This window comes from Neolamprologus multifasciatus, chromosome 8, assembly GCF_963576455.1.
Source record: "Neolamprologus multifasciatus chromosome 8, fNeoMul1.2, whole genome shotgun sequence".
In the NCBI taxonomy this organism is placed as follows: Eukaryota; Metazoa; Chordata; class Actinopteri; order Cichliformes; family Cichlidae; genus Neolamprologus; species Neolamprologus multifasciatus.
This window is the reverse complement of record NC_140446.1, coordinates 561781-580183: the sequence shown is the minus strand read 5'-3', so window position 1 is coordinate 580183 and position 18403 is coordinate 561781. Positions and strand designations below refer to the sequence as shown.

General features: G+C 42.6%; 1 protein-coding gene across 1 annotated transcript in view; it reads right to left on the bottom strand.

Moving 5' to 3' along the window:
* The window catches only part of LOC146512036 (cGMP-dependent protein kinase 1-like), a 62018-nt gene that overhangs the window by 25257 nt on the left and 18358 nt on the right, over window positions 1-18403 (bottom strand). The window contains exon 3 of the mRNA XM_085169872.1: window positions 1480-1593. Coding sequence (XP_085025998.1) covers window positions 1480-1593 — 114 coding nt within the window. The remainder of the gene's footprint in view (window positions 1-1479; window positions 1594-18403) is intronic.

Below are 18403 nucleotides of genomic sequence, written 5' to 3'. Positions count from 1 at the left end.
GAGTACAACCGAGAGACATTCGGAGCACTGTTAGCGAACACGCAGATGTAAGAAACAAAGATCCCCGAGAGCGAGGGAGTCTGAGAGGTCCCAAAGAAACCCAGAGGACTCTGCTGACGGCCTTGCTCTCGTCAGCACTCAGCTTCAAGGATACTGGAAGGTTGGTGGTTCGAGTCCCGGCTGCTCCAGTCCGGATACCAAAGTATCCTTGGGCGTTCATGAGTGCACATGTTAGATGTGTGAATGAATGAATTTCTTCTTGTTTTAAGTTGAAATATGAAAAGTTTCTGATGTGATGTTGATCACTGTAATCAGAGTGTGGATGATGTGAGGAGGCCACCAACATGAAACATCCAGCTCCCATCAGATATGACATCATTCTGACTAATGAAAACTAGACCACGGTCGTGTCCAGATTCATGGGCTGCATCCTCCTGAGGACCCGGCCTTCGCGGTCTACGTGGGCCGGGTCCTCAGAAGGTCGGGTAGGCCGGAAGTAAACGGCTGTGAAATTGGACGGTCGAGCCTTCTGATTAGCGTCTCCGCTGTCTCGGTGGAGTTTAATAAACTCGGCCGTCTGCTCCTTGCTATCTAAAATATAACAGGACACTGGAGGAAACTCTCGACCGTCTCACACTTCTGTTTAATCAGTTTTCTGTTTGACGTTTAGTCAGCTGTGTAAAAACCAAGGAGGAACCCACTCGGGGGATTAATAAAGTTTTATTTTATCTAATCTAATAACTTTAATCTCAGCCAAACCGATTTACTCACGAACAAACAAAACACTGAAAAAAGCCCAACAATAACATTTTTAGGTTGTCTCAGTGACTTATATATTACGTTTAACCTGAGCAGCGAAAGTCCGCGGTGATGTGAAATGATGTGCCGGGAGTTGTGCCGTTCTCGGCGGCATCAGTGACCCTCGAGCTCCCGGCGAGCGATCGAGCTGGTGGGTAGCAGACGTCTCCGAAAACGTCAAAGCACTTTTGCAAATATGCGATATCTTGATAAACCGAGCAGATATTTGATGTTTACACAGCTACTTTCTCGCCTGAAAATATGTTAAAAGTTTATTTTGTGATGCAGAAAGAGTAAAAAGAGTAATTTTAAAACTTAGTAGCGGCCGCCATTTTTGGAAACTGGAGTTTGGCTGGGTCGCGCTATGAATTCTGGGATATGGTGGGCCACGAAGGACACACCCGACCCATCCTTCAAATTCGGGGAAAAGGAGGACGCATTTGTCAGCTGCATTCGGAGGAGTCTACGAATTTGGACAGCCTTCGGCGCGTCGCTGTGACGTAATCGGTCTACAAATGCGGCCTCAGGAGGAAGCAGCCCATGAATTTGGACACGACCATGGCTAATATTTGATTCATCTGGGTGTACAGGTCAGAGGTCAGAGTTCACCTGCTCTATGTCTTTGCACTGAACTGACCTGAGGTCAGGTATGAAGACCAACATCAGGCTGTCAGTACTCACTCTGCACCGTCGCCGTCCTGGTGCAGTTGTAGAGGATGGCGAGCTCTCCGAACACTTTGCCCGGTCCCATCGTGCACAGCTTCATCGCCTCCTTCGTCACCTCCACCTTCCCCTCTGGGCGAGAGACAGTCACACACAGCAGGACAGAGAGAGAGAGAGAGAGAGAGAACAAAGACCGTCAGTCTCAGCTTGTGTTTCTTGTTTTCTGACTCAGAGTTTTGGCTGATACAGAAACAGCCTCGTGAAGGACAGGTGCACTGTGGGAAATGTAGGCTCTTTAGTAGGCTGTGTTCTAACCTGCCTGACACAGACTCACACAGCTGCTGCTCAGCTGTTAGGGCCCTGCAGTATTATGATGTCATCAGACGACAAACGCGTCTGACTCAAACGCAAGGCTTTGATGGACACACCCCCTGAATTATAGGAGCTGTCTCCCGCTCAGCTCCACGCCATGCAGGGATTTTAACCACCAACCAAAACCTCGCGTAAACAGTTCAGCGTGACTGAATATCTGGGTTCCTCCTAGATCGATTTTTAACCACGTCTCAGATTCACTCGGTCTCTGCGTCACAGTTTCTGTTTCATAAACGTCTTTAAGAGCACGATCATCTAATCCTGTCACTTTTATTTGACTGTAGTCAGAATCACATTTACGATCACGTCCACGATGATCAAATGATGCTCTGAGTGCGATTCTCCTGCTTTGACGCCAACATGCCTCATGTTAAATTCCCACCACGAGTTTCATCCATCGGCTGAGGAATCTTCTGCCTCGGCTCCTCGCCACAGAACAAAACATGAAAAGTTGGAAGAGCTCTGTAAGACTCGTCAGCATCAGAATGACTCGTGTTTCTGCTTCTAACAGATCTGACTCCAAACTCAAACGACTCCAGGGCATCTGAAGACTCGTCTCCTCCTCTGCTGCTCATCCATCACGCACACTGACTGCCACCTGAAAACTTCAGCCAATCGGGATTCAGCTGAAGAAGAGAAACACACAATGGTCTGAGATCATCCACGGGTCAGTGTGTGTGTGTGTGTGTGTGTTTAGTTGTGTAAAATAGAAAAAGTGCTTTGTTTAGCTGCAGTTACACACTGGAAACAAAATATGAGTGAACACACACACAAAGATGGATCAGTGCTCAGTAACATCCAAACAAAACCCTGAATTTCTTCTTCTTGGTCTGTTTGACCTCACAGCAGCCATGTTATTGGTCACATGATGTCATGTGGTCCAGAGGTCCAGTCAGCAAACAGCAAGCAGCTGGAGAAGCTGCATTCAGCTTCTATGCTCCATATATCTGCAACAAACCTCAGATCAGCTGAAACACTCACCTGTTCTCAGCACCAAATCTGCCTGTTTTACTTTTAAGGTTAAAATTTAAATCATGCTTTTTATTTGTTTCTGTTTCTAATATCTCTTTAAAGCTCTTTGAATCACCTTGTGGTTGAATTGTGCTATATAAATTTACTCGCCTTGCCTTACAGCCACCTGTCAGACTAAGAGGCCACGCCCATAATGATGCATACAGGTGACGTATACAAACATTCTCCCCTCGTACAGCTGTCATGAAGGTGAAATTATCTTGTCCCTCCGCCTGCTACTGTAACAACAATAATAACTGAAGACAGAGAGACGCTTCGCAGTGTTTACATGCTCAGAATTCGTTCCTCGGTCTTCTGTCATCTGCACAGCTTGTGACTCCGTGGCGGGTTTAACACGTTACACGGGGTCATGTGCTCACTCATAATGGCTGCCCTCTCTGTTTCCATCAAAGCCAGAGTTGAAAACAAAGTTTGCCCTGCAGTACTGACATTTGAACACGAGACCAACCCGAGCGTGGGACAGAGGAGACGTCTGTTCACGCCGCTGCGTCTCGCAGACACATGAGAGTCAGCTGCTGATACTCACTGATTCTGCATTTAAATGCTGTCGATTGTACTTCACAGGACATTCATATTACTTATTAATGCAATTTACACGTCGCTCTTACCGAACGTCAGTGTTTAACTAACTTCATTTGTACTTCTCTTTGTTTTCTCTTTGACTTCAGAGCGGTTGCCATGGTGATTTTACTGTAGAAACCTAAACAGGTAGAAACAGGCCGCATCATCATCATGCGGTGTGCAACTTTGCCAAAACAATGTGGGACTCTGTAGTTTTCTCTGGTCCCCTCCCCAGTCAGACCAGGAGTGACATGTTTAGCTGCATGTTCTCCTTAAATTGCTGGCTGTCTGAGTGGTGTCCCAGAAACGATGTGGGCTTCATAGATAATTGGCAAACCTTCTGGAGGAAACCTGGTCTTGTTAGGAGAGATGGCATCCATCCCACTTTGGATGGAGCAGCTCTCATTTCTAGAAATATCGACAAATTTATTAAACCCCTCAAAACATGACTATCCAGAGTTGGGACCAGGAAGCAGAGTTGCAGTCTTACATGCCTCTCTGCAGCTTCTCTCCTCCTGCTACCCCCCCAAAAACCCATCTCCATAGAGACTGTGTCTGCTTCCAAAAAGACAAAAAACAAACTAAAAACCAGCAACAAACAACTTAAACATTTACAAAGAAAGAACAATACAGTATCCACATCTGAACCAAAGAGTAAAACAGTGAAATGTGGATTATTAAATATTAGGTCTCTCTCCTCCAAGTCTCTGTTAGTACATGACTTAATAATTGATCAACAAATTGATTTACTCTGCCTTACAGAAACCTGGTTGCAGCAGGATGATTATGTTAGTTTAAATGAATCAACACCCCCGAGTCATTCTAACTACCAGAAATCTCGAAGCACAGGTCGAGGGGTCGGTGTGGCAGCAATTTTTCACACCAGTCTATTAATTAATGAAAGACCAAGACAGACTTTTAATTCATTTGAAAGCCTGATGCTTAACATTGTCCACCCCAGCTGTGAAACTCAGAAACCAGTCTTACTTGTTATCATCTATTGTCCACCTGGGCCTTACACAGAGTTTCTGTCTGATTTCTCAGACTTTATATCTAATTTAGTTCTGAGCTCAGATAAAATAATTATTGTGGGTGATTTTAACATCCATGTTGATGCTAAAAATGACAGCCTCAACATGGCATTTAATCTGTTGTTAGACTCAATTGGTTTCTCTCAAAATGTAAAAGAACCCACCCACCACTTTAATCACACTCTAGATCTTGTTTTAACATATGGCATAGAAACTGAACATTTAACAGTGTTTCCTGAAAACCCTCTCCTGTCTGATCATTTCTTGATAACATTTACATTTACAATAATTGATTACGCAGCAGTGGAGAGTGGACTTTATCAAAGTAGATGTCTTTCTGAAAGCGCTGTAACTAAGTTTAAGAATATAATCCAGCCACTGTTATCATCGTCAATGCCCTGTACCAACACAGAGCAGAGCAGCTATCTGAACGCTACCCCAACAGAGGTCGATTATCTTGTTAATAATTTCACCTCCTCACTACGTACGACTCTGGATACTGTAGCTCCAGTGAAAACTAAGGTGTCTAATCAGCAGTACCTGACCCCGTGGTATAATTCTCAAACACGTACCCTAAAGCAGATGACTCGTAATCTGGAGAGGAAATGGCGTGTCACAAATTTAGAGGATCATCATTTAGCCTGGAGAAATAGTTTGTTGCTTTATAAGAAAGCCCTCCGCAAAGCCAGAACAGCTTACTACTCATCACTGATTGAAGAAAATAAGAACAACCCCAGGTTTCTCTTCAGCACTGTAGCCAGGCTGACAAAAAGTCAGAGCTCTTTTGAGCCAACCATCCCTTTAATGTTAACTAGTGATGACTTCATGAACTTCTTCACGAATAAAATTTTTATCATTAGAGAAAAAATTACCAATAATCATCCCACAGATGTAATATTATCTACAGCTACTCTTAGTACCATTGATGTTAAGTTAGACTCTTTTTCTCCAATCGATCTTTCTGAGTTAACTTCAATAATTACTTCCTCCAAACCATCAACGTGTCTTTTAGACCCCATTCCTACAAAACTGCTCAAAGAAGTCCTGCCATTGATTAATTCTTCGATCTTATATATGATCAACCTATCTCTAATAATCAGCTATGTACCACAGGCCTTCAAGGTGGCTGCAGTTAAACCTTTACTCAAAAAGCCATCTCTAGACCCAGCAGTCTTAGCTAATTATAGGCCAATCTCCAACCTTCCTTTCATATCAAAAATCCTTGAAAGAGTAGTTGTCAAACAGCTAACAGATCATCTGCAGAGGAATGGTTTATTTGAAGAGTTTCAGTCAGGTTTCAGAGTTCATCACAGCACAGAAACAGCTTTAGTGAAGGTTACAAATGATCTTCTTATGGCCTCTGACAGTGGACTCATCTCTGTGCTTGTCCTGCTAGACCTCAGTGCAGCGTTCGATACTGTTGACCATAATATCCTATTAGAGCGATTAGAACATGCTGTAGGTATTACAGGTACTGTGCTGCAGTGGTTTGTATCATATCTATCTAATAGACTCCAATTTGTGCATGTAAATGGAGAGTCCTCTTCACACACTGAGGTTAATTATGGAGTCCCACAGGGTTCAGTGCTAGGACCAATTCTGTTTACATTATACATGCTTCCCCTAGGCAGCATCATTAGAAGACATAGCATAAATTTTCACTGCTATGCAGATGACACCCAGCTCTATCTGTCCATGAAGCCAGATAACACACACCAATTAGTTAAACTGCAGGAATGTCTTAAAGACATAAAGACTTGGATGGCCACTAACTTTCTGCTTCTTAACTCAGATCAAACTGAGGTCATTGTACTCGGCGCTGAAAAGCTTAGAAATATGGTATCTAACCAGATTCTTACTCTGGATGACATTACCTTGGCCTCCAGTAACACTGTGAGGAACCTTGGAGTCATTTTTGACCAGGATATGTCCTTCAACGCACATATTAAACAAATATGTAAGACTGCGTTCTTCCATTTGCGCAACATCTCTAAAATTAGAAATATCCTGTCTCAGAGTGACGCTGAAAAACTAGTTCATGCATTTATTACTTCCAGGCTGGACTACTGCAATTCATTATTATCAGGATGTCCAAAAAACTCACTGAAAAGCCTTCAGCTAATCCAAAATGCTGCAGCAAGAGTACTGACAGGGACTAGAAAGAGAGAGCATATTTCTCCTGTTTTGGCTTCCCTTCATTGGCTTCCTGTTAAATCCAGAATTGAATTCAAAATCCTGCTCCTCACATACAAGGTCTTAAATAATCAGGCCCCATCTTATCTTAATGACCTTGTAGTACCATATTACCCTATTAGAGCACTTCGCTCCCGCTCTGCAGGCCTACTTGTTGTTCCTAGAGTATTTAAAAGTAGAATGGGAGGCAGAGCCTTCAGTTTTCAGACCCCTCTTCTGTGGAACCAGCTTCCAGTTTGGATTCAGGAGACAGACACTATCTCTACTTTCAAGATTAGGCTTCAAACTTTCCTTTTTGCTAAAGCATATAGTTAGGGCTGGACCAGGTGACCCTGAATCCTCCCTTAGTTATGCTGCAATAGATGTAGGCTGCCGGGGGATTCCCATGATGCATTGAGTTTTTCCTTTCCAGTCACCTTTCTCACTCACTATGTGTTAATAGACCTCTCTGTATTGAATCATACCTGTTATTAATCTCTGTCTCTCTTCCACAGCATGTCTTTTATCCTGTCTTCCTTCTCTCACCCCAACCAATCACAGCAGATGGCCCCGCCCCTCCCTGAGCCTGGTTCTGCCGGAGGTTTCTTCCTGTTAAAAGGGAGTTTTTCCTTCCCACTGTCGCCAAAGTGCTGCTCATAGGGGGTCATATGATTGTTGGGTTTTTCTCTGTATCTATGAAGCGCCTTGAGGCGACATTTGTTGTGATTTGGCGCTATATAAATAAAATTGAATTGAATTGAATTGAATTGAATTGAATTGAATTGAATTGAATTGAATTGAATTGAATTGAATCATCATCATCATCATCATCATCATCATCATCATCATCACAGGGTGTGTAGGCTCAGGCTGCTAGGCTGGAGTCTGCTTGGCTAGCTTAGTGTTAGCTGTGCAGATGTTAGCAGTATAAAGCAGCTTTTTCTGTTCTGAGGCTGTTTGCACTTCACTATCTCGCTCTTCCCCATCTGCACAATACAAACAACGCTAATGTCCACTCTTCTAAAGCTGTCACACTCTTCATTCTTCATGCACATGAACGGGAATCAGCTGATTGTAGCAGGAGGAAAATAATTTCTGTGTCTATTGACCCAGCGTGCAGATAACCAAAGAACTTTTATAATGCAAGTAACTACATAATTGTAACTATATCACGTTACTGAAAAATGTAATGTGATTACAGTGCTGGTATTACAGCCCCTCTGAGGGAAGCACAGTAACAGAGAGCCGACGGTTCTCCGTCTGAGTGATCTCCTCTGATCTCAGACACTGTTTGGCATTTAAACACTGACATTTTAAATCAATATAGATGAAGACAGATTAATGGGAACTGTAAATGTCAGAGTGATCAGTGTCAACAACATAAACTCGTGTCATCGTCAAGTATGATGAAGAGTCTCCCGTCTCTTCAGGGATGCAACATGTGAGTATGAAGTGAGCTCAGAGACTCAGAGGGCTTTCATGAAGGGCTGGTTCATTTTGAGCGGCTTATCTGGAGATTCAGCGACTCTGTTTCTGAGCAGCTCGGAACAAACCTCCGCCAACATATTTAATAAAAACACAAATATTCTTTTACTGATTTAGGAGAACTGAGCTTCAGTTTCCTCTTACTGATAAAAACAGCACCTCTGACACAGGAGGGAACCGGCTGAGCTTCACAGGGGACTGATGAGCTGATTGTGGCCAAAACCAATACTGCGTGACATTAAACAAAGGTTAGCGTCATCGATTAGCTGCTGACATCATCTGTGAGTTATTAGTAATAATGCTAAGCTAGCTGTAAGTTAGCTACACGCATGAATCTGAGAATGTGAGGATGTAACATTAGCTGATGAAGTCATTTTGCTGTTTTTTGTCCTCATGATATGTGATGTGAGTCATGCGATGCTAATGACTAACAGCTCCACTACGTCTCCTTTTAGAAGTGAAACGTCTTCAGGAAATCTGCCTTTCAGATGAGTTATGGTGCTGTTTGTTCAGGTAGCACCAATAAAAAGAGTTTTCAGATTAAAGCTTCAGCGTTGATGCTAGAAATAACACTGCTGTCTGATTTTAGAGGGATTTTAGTCATCTTTGATCCCCCACCATTCTGATCGCAGGTGGATTTTAGAGGATTTTATTAAATCAGGAGGCTACAGTCGCATATCTTTGATGATTATCACTGAGCATCATTTCGTGACTGTAACATCATCACTACACATCAGCTGTAGGGCGACATGTCACGGAGAACCTTTAGCATGTTAAACAGCAGATTAATTGTTTACTTAAAGTTGTGAGGACCGCCTTAATGTCCCTGCAACGCAGAGACGTCCCCATAACAGCTTGGAATGATATGTGTCCTCACAGGGACAGAAAGACACACACACACACACACACACACACACACACACACACACACACCAGATGGTGGTGATTATTATGTTGAATGGTGACATAAACACACACAGGAACTGAGGCTGTAATTGCAAATTATAATGATCATTAGGCTAATCTCTCTCTCTCTCTCTCACACACACACACACACACACACACACACACACACACACTCACGCACACACACACTCACACACACACACACTCTGCCGTCACGTCTTTCATTCGTCCATCAGTTTGGATGAAACATGTCTCTGTCCGTGGTGCTGAAGACAGTTGATCATTTATTTTAATTATGCCATCAAATATACTTTGTAGAGAAAAATGATTAACTAAGATTCATTATTCCAGAGCTTATACTGAATAATTATTCAAGAAATTCATATAGTGTGGACAATGTTCAAGAACAAACATCAACTGTTATGTAGTCTTGAATAATACGAGTCATCTGTGGCAGTAAAGACATAAACATGCCGCTGCTGCTTTCAGGGGAGTCTCAGCTCCAGAGCATCAAACAGCAGAGACGTGAGCCCACGGTGCTCATTAGAGGAGGAGTCATAGGTCAGGGCAGAAATGTTTTTACCATGTTGGTGGACAGAGAGTGACAACAACAAAAAGAAGTGCGTGGGTGAGCGACTGCCGCAGAGACAAAGAGAGAGAGAGCTTTTTAAAAGTGATGAAAAGGACTGGCAGGTGAGTGAGTCTCACACAGCACAGTTCAGAGAAGTCGCAGACTCACACGAGACCAGGAGACAAAATACAGCAAATACCAGGAAAAACTGCACACAGCAGTTTAACGGCTTTCACAGGTGGGGTCAAAACATTAGATACTTTATTAATATTCACATTATGTAGCTGATGCAAATGTGCACTTTTATGCAGACGACACTGTTGTTTGAATGCAGAGATTATGAGCCACACCAAGCAGCTGAGTGACGGGCTCTGCTTTAAACAACCAGATCAACAAACCAGCACAGCTCAGTTTGGACTCCATCCCCATCTGCCTTTAAATATCTTCTGAAACATTATGTACATTAAATAAAAGTTTGGGGTTTTCATAAAAACATTTTTTAAACATTTTTCACACTTCTTCACTTTAAGCACTGTTTCTTTATTACACTGATGGTTCAGAGTAGGCTCGGCTAATTACAAGGCAGACGGATACTGTTTGATAATCTCTGAAGGTTTGTGGTCCTTACAGTTTACTCATCAACAGCGCTGAAACACACCAACCTGTTTTTCATTCTTTTAATTTTTCTACACAGTTTCATTCATGAAAAATATCAGAATCTAAACACAAATCTAAATTTGTTTTGTTTGAATTGTTGTTATGTCATTGATTATACTTAGCAAGTTATTGCTTCATACAGCGGGTTTAAACCAATGTGCTTTACAGCTAAATAAATCAATGAGTCCAAGATGTTTACTGAAAATTCACGCAGGATAAAACGACACGACAGGTCCTCCATCCAAGACTTACACTTAAAGACACGGCACACTTTTAACATAAGTCTCAGCAGCAGGATGGTGAGCAGGAAGCAGACGTGTACAACAAATCTACAGGTGTTTAAATTAACTGTATACTGAAGTCTGCAGTGCACATAGAGCTGCTGATAACGCTGCACCTTTCCAGATCTGGTTGTTTTAGAAAAGACTTGAAAACAAACTCGTCGACCAAAACATTCATTTGTTTGGCAAATTTCAGGTTTGTGTCAAAGATTATCCCAAAGTGTGAACCTCAGTTAAAACTGTAAGAACCTGAAGGACATGCAGTTTTTTTATAACCAGGTATCACAGTTGTCAGTCATCTAGAGATGCTTGATCATTTAGCCTGTAGGGTTCATGTAGAAGGAAAGAAGAACAGACTCTGTGACAGACCTCTGTGGAACTGCAGTTCTGAGCTTAACATAAGATTTAGATCTTAAACCCTCGACTCCTGCTGGTGTTTCATTAGCACAGTGAGTCCAGCAGAACTAAGACAGAATCATCAGTTTCAAAAGCACCGACTCAGAACTGTTGAAGAGCCTAAAACCTGACTGAAAGCTCTCACAGATGCTGTTTTTGTCCAGAAAATTTGAAAACTTTTAGCCAGAAATGGCAGTTTGATATTACGTTTTGATAGACAGAGAAAGAAAACAAACACGTTAACTCTAACTTGTACAATCTCTCCTACCAGGACAAGAAACCATGTAAAGAATCTCCACCTCAGCCTCACAGAGGACAGCGCCTCCTTGTGGAGCTCAGACGTTAATCAGAGTCAGAAGAATCATCCGGAGGAGACCATGGACAACCTTCCATCGTGATTCTTGCAACAACATCTGAGACTTTTCAGTCTGAAGGTAAAAACACATGAGGTGGAAACATGAGACTCTCAGCAACAGAAAGCAATGATCAGAGCAGCGGGCGGTGGAGCTTTCAGAGCCAGAGCTTCAGAGAAGAAAGAACCAGAGAAGCAAACTGTTTCCAAACTGGTGCACTGGGAGCACTGGGTTAATTTGAATCTGTAAAATGGACAAACAACACAGAGTGCACGAGACCTCCTTTAGTCTGATTTGTGTCTTTGTTCCTGCAAACAGCAAATAATCTGCATCCACCCGACTGGCTGATGTTGAGTTGTGCTTTTAGAAACTCGTTAAAACAGCGGGAGAGTGGCGAGGAGGAGGAGGGCATCATGAAACGCTGCTAAACGAGCAGAAAGCTCCGAGCAGACATGGATTCATTACAGGAGCTGCTTCTCATTAGTCAGAGTGAAAATTGAGCTTTTGTCAGAGGTACAAGCAGCCGGCTGCACGCAGAAACAGGTCTTTGTTAAAGTCGAACAAAAAGGAAGCAAAGTCTGAGGAAGCGTCAGATTTCCACAAAGAGGCTGTGAGAGCAGCCTGCTTTGGTGTTCCTCCAGAGCGCAGCAGCTTCTTCTGATCTCACAGCTAGCTGTTCAGAAACCAGATCCAGCGATTAGGGCCAAGCTGGGACTGCTTCAAGCCTCAAGACGTTTATTTATTAGCAATTTTCCAATCTCCATCCATTTATCTTAAAGTTACAGTGTGATGTCAATATAGTCAGCTCTGTTTTCTTACCCGCCCGATTCAAGTCCTAATCAAGACTGGCTGCTACAGAACAAACATGTTTTAATCATCCAAGAGAAGAGCTAGACTGTACCCTTTACCCTGCTAATGTTGAATAAAAACACTTAATTTTAACATATTTGAATAATTTCACCACTTTGCAATAAATTAGGAAATAAAAAATGGATACGGTGAATTAAATAGTTGCAGTACTTTATGTTTTTACCCCAGAGTGTGCTCAGATAGCAAAGTGATGGAGTTTTCCCTCATTTGTGGAAGGCTGTGAGTCCACTGTTTACCTCAGCTGTCCATGCTGGGTGAGAAGCATCCATCATTATTTACTCTGGAGGAGGCTCAAACACTGTGACAGGAGTCTGATACGAGTCGATGAGTCAGAGAAGATCACTGCTGACCGACGACTGCTGGCTTTTGTGTCGGGAAACACAGCTGTTAGCTGCTGTTAGCTGCTGTTAGACTGTGTTAGCTGCTGTTAGCTGCTGTTAGTGAAATTGTCTGTTGGATTTTGAGACGATTTGAGATTGTAATCAAGCTCTTTATGAGATGTAAAGTATGATTTTTAGGACACTCGAGGCTAACATTAGCTGACATAATCTGAACTTATAACCATCTACTTTTGCAGAGCTGGTTAAACAGCTGTGCAGACAGGAGGGTCCCGTGTCTAAACTACTACTAAAAAGAGAGACCACATCACTCCGGTCCTCTGCTCTCTCCACTGGCTCCCAGTTGCTTTTAGGATTGATTTTAAAATTTTACTGCTGGTTTTTAAGGTTCTTAACGGTACTGCACCTCCTTACCTGGCAGAGCTTCTTAGCATTCACCGCCCCAGGAGATCTTTGAGGTCAGCAGACCTGATGCTTTTAGATGTTCCCAGGTACAGATTAAAGACTAGGGGAGAGAGGGCTTTTGCTGTGGCTGCACCCAGACTGTGGAACAGTTTACCTCCTCACATCAGATTCTCCACAAGCCTAGGAACTTTTAAAACTGCTCTTAAAACTCACCTCTTCTCATTGGCTTTTAGCAAGGTTTAACTTACTGTATTAACTTATTGTTTTATCAGTGAGGTGTTTTATGTACTTGTGTTTTATTGTATTTTATATTTGTATTTTATTGTACAGCACTTTGGTCAGCCTTGGTTGTTTTTAAATGTGCTTTATAAATAAACTTGACTTGACTTGACTTGACTACTAACAATAAGGAAAAATATAGATTATAGATTCATCTATGTAAATGAATGAGTACACTGCACTATTTTATTATTTAATTTTTATATGACTTTTTTGGTCATTTTAAAAATTATTTTTCAGGAAATTTTGTTGCATTTTTCAGGGATTCTTGAAATAAATGATTATCTTTTTATTTTTATTTTATTTTATTTTTACCCAGCAGCAGCGGTAATGTTTGCATGTCCTCTCCCGTTAATGCAGCAGGTAAATAATCAACTAACAGTGCATATTATGTTAGTGCGATCTGCCTTATTACAAAACCATTACTGTGCGTTTAGGTGACCATGATGAGAGAGAGTCTGGCTCAGATGCTGGCAGTTCTCGCTGCAGTCTACCGTAGCGTCTCCTTTCAGGCAGGATAGACGAATGTCACCGAGCAGAGACTCAGTTTGTGGTCAAAGGCTTGCAGCCATTTGCCACAGCAGATGATTTTCAGTAAGTGAATGTGTTTAATTGTAGGCAGGGACATTACTGGATATTCTTGTGTAATTGCTACAGAATAATTTATGTTATACTTTGTTATTGCTACAGGAGAATATTATTTTATTATTTTACATTTACAATTCTTTTCCTGGGGACCCTGTGACGCCCCATTGAAGAGCCGTAGGCTGTGGATCTCTTAAGATCTCACTGTTGAGTTTGTAAGGCCACGTTACTCCTAAATTTCTATCTTGTTCAAAGAGAAGATATAAAAAAAGTTCTAAGCTAATCGACCTTAGTGTTCTCCTTTTTTAAAAAGAATCGATGAAGAATCGAATCGTTAAACAGAATCGAAAATGGAATCGTGAAAATCTTAACGATACCCATCCCTACTGATCAGTGTTTTACATAATGTATGAATAACAGTGCTCGCACATGTGTGGGCGGACACACACACACGCGCGCACACACACACACGCGCACACACACACACACACACACATTTTGGAGGCAAACTGGGATTTGAGAAAATGAAACAAAGAGACTGGGAGCGTCCAGTGTTACCACGCAGCCTCACAGTAAACACACCTGTGGTAATGGTTTGAAAAAGATTTTCAGAAAACTTGACCTCTGACCTTGAGGCTGGACTCACACGCCGGCTGTCCGTGTGAGTGTGTCACAGGTCAAAGGTCACAGGTTCACATGCAGTAAGAATAAAGAGGCGAGGAAGAAAAAGCTGTGACATCATCCAGGCAGCGTCTTTTTTTTCTCATCAAAATGACCAAAAGTAAGGTCTCTGCTCTCCTTTCCCCTCCTTTCCTCCCTTATCATGTCTTCTTCCTCCTCTTTATTTTCCTTACTTCCTTTTTTAGTTTTTCTTCCCCCCTTCCCCTCTTACATGCATCCTTTGTCAGGCTGCTCCTTTCTTCCTCTGCCTCACACCTTTCTCCTTCTCTTTATTTTCTCCAGCTTCACACTTTCTTCCTTTCACTCCTCCACCTATTCGTCCTTATTTTCCTCTCTGCTATTCTTCTTCCATCTCACCTCCCTCGTCTGTCACGTGCTTCCTTCCATCACCTTCTGCTCCCTGCTCGCTCCCTTTTCTCCTCCTCTCCTCCTTCCTCCTCTCCTCCTTCCTTTTCTCATCCTTTCTTATGTTTTTTCCATCTTCCCTTTTTTTATAAAGAAAAAACACAGATTCGAAATTTCCAAACTGTGAAAATATTTAAATGCCAAAAATTGTCATCCAACACGTTGCCATGACAACCACATCACCAGAGAAGTGTGCGTGCGTGCGTGTGTGTGTGTGTGTATAAAGTCTTTCAGTCTTTGTGTGGACACATTTTTGTATCAAACCATCACAGTGACGACATTTCTGCAAAGGTCCAGACGTGGTCTCAGAGTCCAGTTTGAATGGACGAGGAAGGGACCATCTGTGCTGAGGGTCTTCACAGAGATAGAAACACAAGTCTGTGTGTGTGTGTGTGTGTGTGTGTGTGTGTGTGTGTGTCATAAACATGCTGCTCATTAATTCTGTGTTTGGAGGAAGAAACAGATGCAGCAGTTTTGTCTCATTATGTAAAAGACACACACACACACACACACACACACACACACACACACACACACACACAGGGTGGTGTTTCCATCTCAGTGACTCCAACCTCCAACCAAGCTTCAAAAGAAATAAAACGTTGCTGTTTTGCTATTTGAGGACGTTTTTGTTCTGCAAAGTGAAGCAAACTGTGACAGATTTATGTCCCTAAATGTCCCCAAAACACGAGCAACACTCACTCACGCACACACACACTCACACACTCACACACACACACACACACACACTCACACACTATCAGCCGTTGTCGTGGTCTGTTTTTAGGGATGACTTCCTCTTCCTGTGACAGTTATCGGTATATTTAGCCACCATCTGTGCCCCCCGCCCCCTCGTCCCGCCCCCTCAACACACTGACGTTTGTATATCTATGTTTGTGAGGACCCTCATTGATATAATGCATTCATGAGCTCAGCAGCGTAACCCTTACAGAAGAGCAACGTTAGCTCTTACATGCGCCGCTCTTATGTAAGCTCAAACACAGCAGGCGATGCTGCATTTTCACAGCGCAGGATTAACAAAACAAACACCTGAAATGTGTTTATCATATTTATGAAACATTGCACTCGTTTATCAGGACGCTGTTGGCTCTGATGAAACTCAGGTCCGTCTGATATAATTATTCTTTTTACTGTCGATGTTGCAGCTGGCTGTTGCTGCGTCACACGCTGCTCTGTCGAGCGTGGACGACGAAGAGTTTTTTTAGAAGATTCTGATAAATAAAAGTCGCGGCTCTGCTTTCCGCTTCTTGTCTTTAGGAGGCTGAAATTTTCCAGGAGAGTTTCTGAGATCTTCCACATTTATATACTTGAAATATTTCCTGAACACTACCTGAGCATGACAGTTTAGCCGCAGTTTGAGGTGTTAAAGTCAGAGATATTCAGTTGAGTTTTATTGATATAGTGCCAAATCATAAAAAAAGCGCCTAAAGATGCTTTGGGTTTTGTGGCTTCATTGGATGGGTACAGTGAAGACTGACAGGAAAGCAGAGGGAGGGCGAGACATGTGGCAAAGGGCAGTCGGATTCAAACCCGGGCCCACCGCTCTCAGCCTTACGGGCGCCTGCTCATCCTACTGAGCTAAACCAGCATCCTGAAGGTGCTTTACACTGAAAGGTAAAAGTATTGTATAATAAGAGGATCTATCGGCAGGTTTGTACCATAGATCAGACAGTCATCTGCATATGAATCACTGGTTTCTTTTGCTAGGACCCTTTGTTTGTTTTTTACAATCCGCCACGACACAAACTCCAACCGCACACGATTTTGTTTCCAAACTTCATTGCAGTTTATTTCACACCTCAAAGCTTTAGTAAACAATTAAACAAAAAAAAGTAAACTGCAATAAATTACAGGTTGCAATAAAAAAAACACTAAATAAACCATCTTCATGGTGTAATTATTTTATTGTAGTTATTTGTTTTTTACTGTGTAATAATGTTCAACATTGCTATCAATGCGTTTAAAAAAAAGTCTCTCTGTGCAAAATCAGTTTAAAAACATAAACATGTGGGATCCTGTTCGTCTGTGGTTTGGAGAGCCCAGCGCTGCTCCCGACGCAGGGAAACAAATTCTGTCGGAAAGACCGGCCTCGGCACTTGTGCAGGTGAAGCCAAAGGCAAGATATGCTTCACCATATGTTCTTGTCTTTGGCTTGGAACACAGTTGGTTTAATATTAATAATAATATTGAATACTAATAATAAATAAAGCATATTTGGCGATGCTTCATCTTCTGCTTTGCGTTTGTGTGGGAGCCCCGTCAAAACTGGGAACCACTGATATAAACCATCATTATAAATGATCATTATTAGCATCAGGTTCACTTTTTCTTCAGAGGCAACAACACAAAGCATTTGTGAGTGAACGATCAGCTCGGTCTTGTTTTGAAAGTTCCTTTGTTAACCAGCCAGCTGTGGTCTGAAGGTGTTTGTGCATTTAAAAAGTGTGTGTCTGTGAACAGTGTGTGCAGATCAAATGACAGTTTTCATATTGAATCAGCAGGAAACATTTATTTCCTTGAATGGATAAATCTTCAGACAGTGGCCGAGTTTAGAGGAACATTTAAACTGATGTTCATGAAATTCACTAAAACTTGATTTAAGACAAAAGTGAACAAACAGGTTTGAAAAAAATTTCACACACACACACACACACACACACACACACTCTCTCCTCATGCCTATGGTACGACAACGTTTTTCCGTGCCCCTGGTACACTGCGCAGAAAAACCTTGCCACACACACAGACACACACGCACACACACACACACGCACACACACACACACAGGCACACACACGCGCACACACACACACGAACGCACACACACGCGCACACACACACGAACGCACACACACGCACACACATACACAGGCACACACACGCGCACACACACACACGAACGCACACACACGCGCACACACACACACACACGAACGCACACACACGCGCACACACACACGAACGCACACCCACGCACGCACACACGCGCGCACACACACACGCGCACACACACACGCACGCACACACGCACACACACACACAGGCACACACACAGATGTGCACACAATCTGCCTGCCTGAAGCTCGTCCGCCCACACCAGACTCCATTCAAAAATGGGCAGTTTTAATATTGAATTGCTTCATTTAAAATCTGACAAAAGGATCTTTTTCACATTGTGAGGATCGCTCTTTCAGCATGGGTGTTATTCACCCGGCAGCTTTTACTTAGATATAAATGTCATCAGTTGTTTCACACCACTCGCTGCCTGCCACCCACCGACACGGAGGATTGGCCATCTGGAGAATTGTTGTCCCTGTGAGGCCAGCATGACTGGGACAAAGAGATTTAAATGTACTGATAACACAGAGTGACAGTCTGACCGATGGCAGGTTTGAAGGAAGAAATCCTACAGGAATGATCCCAGGAGAATATTAAGAAAAATATGCCATTGAAATTCGTGAAACTCAAAAAATCCACCTGTGCTGCTGTGCCCGAGCACCTCGAGATACCAGTACGTCATTAAAGCTGTGAGAGCTGCTG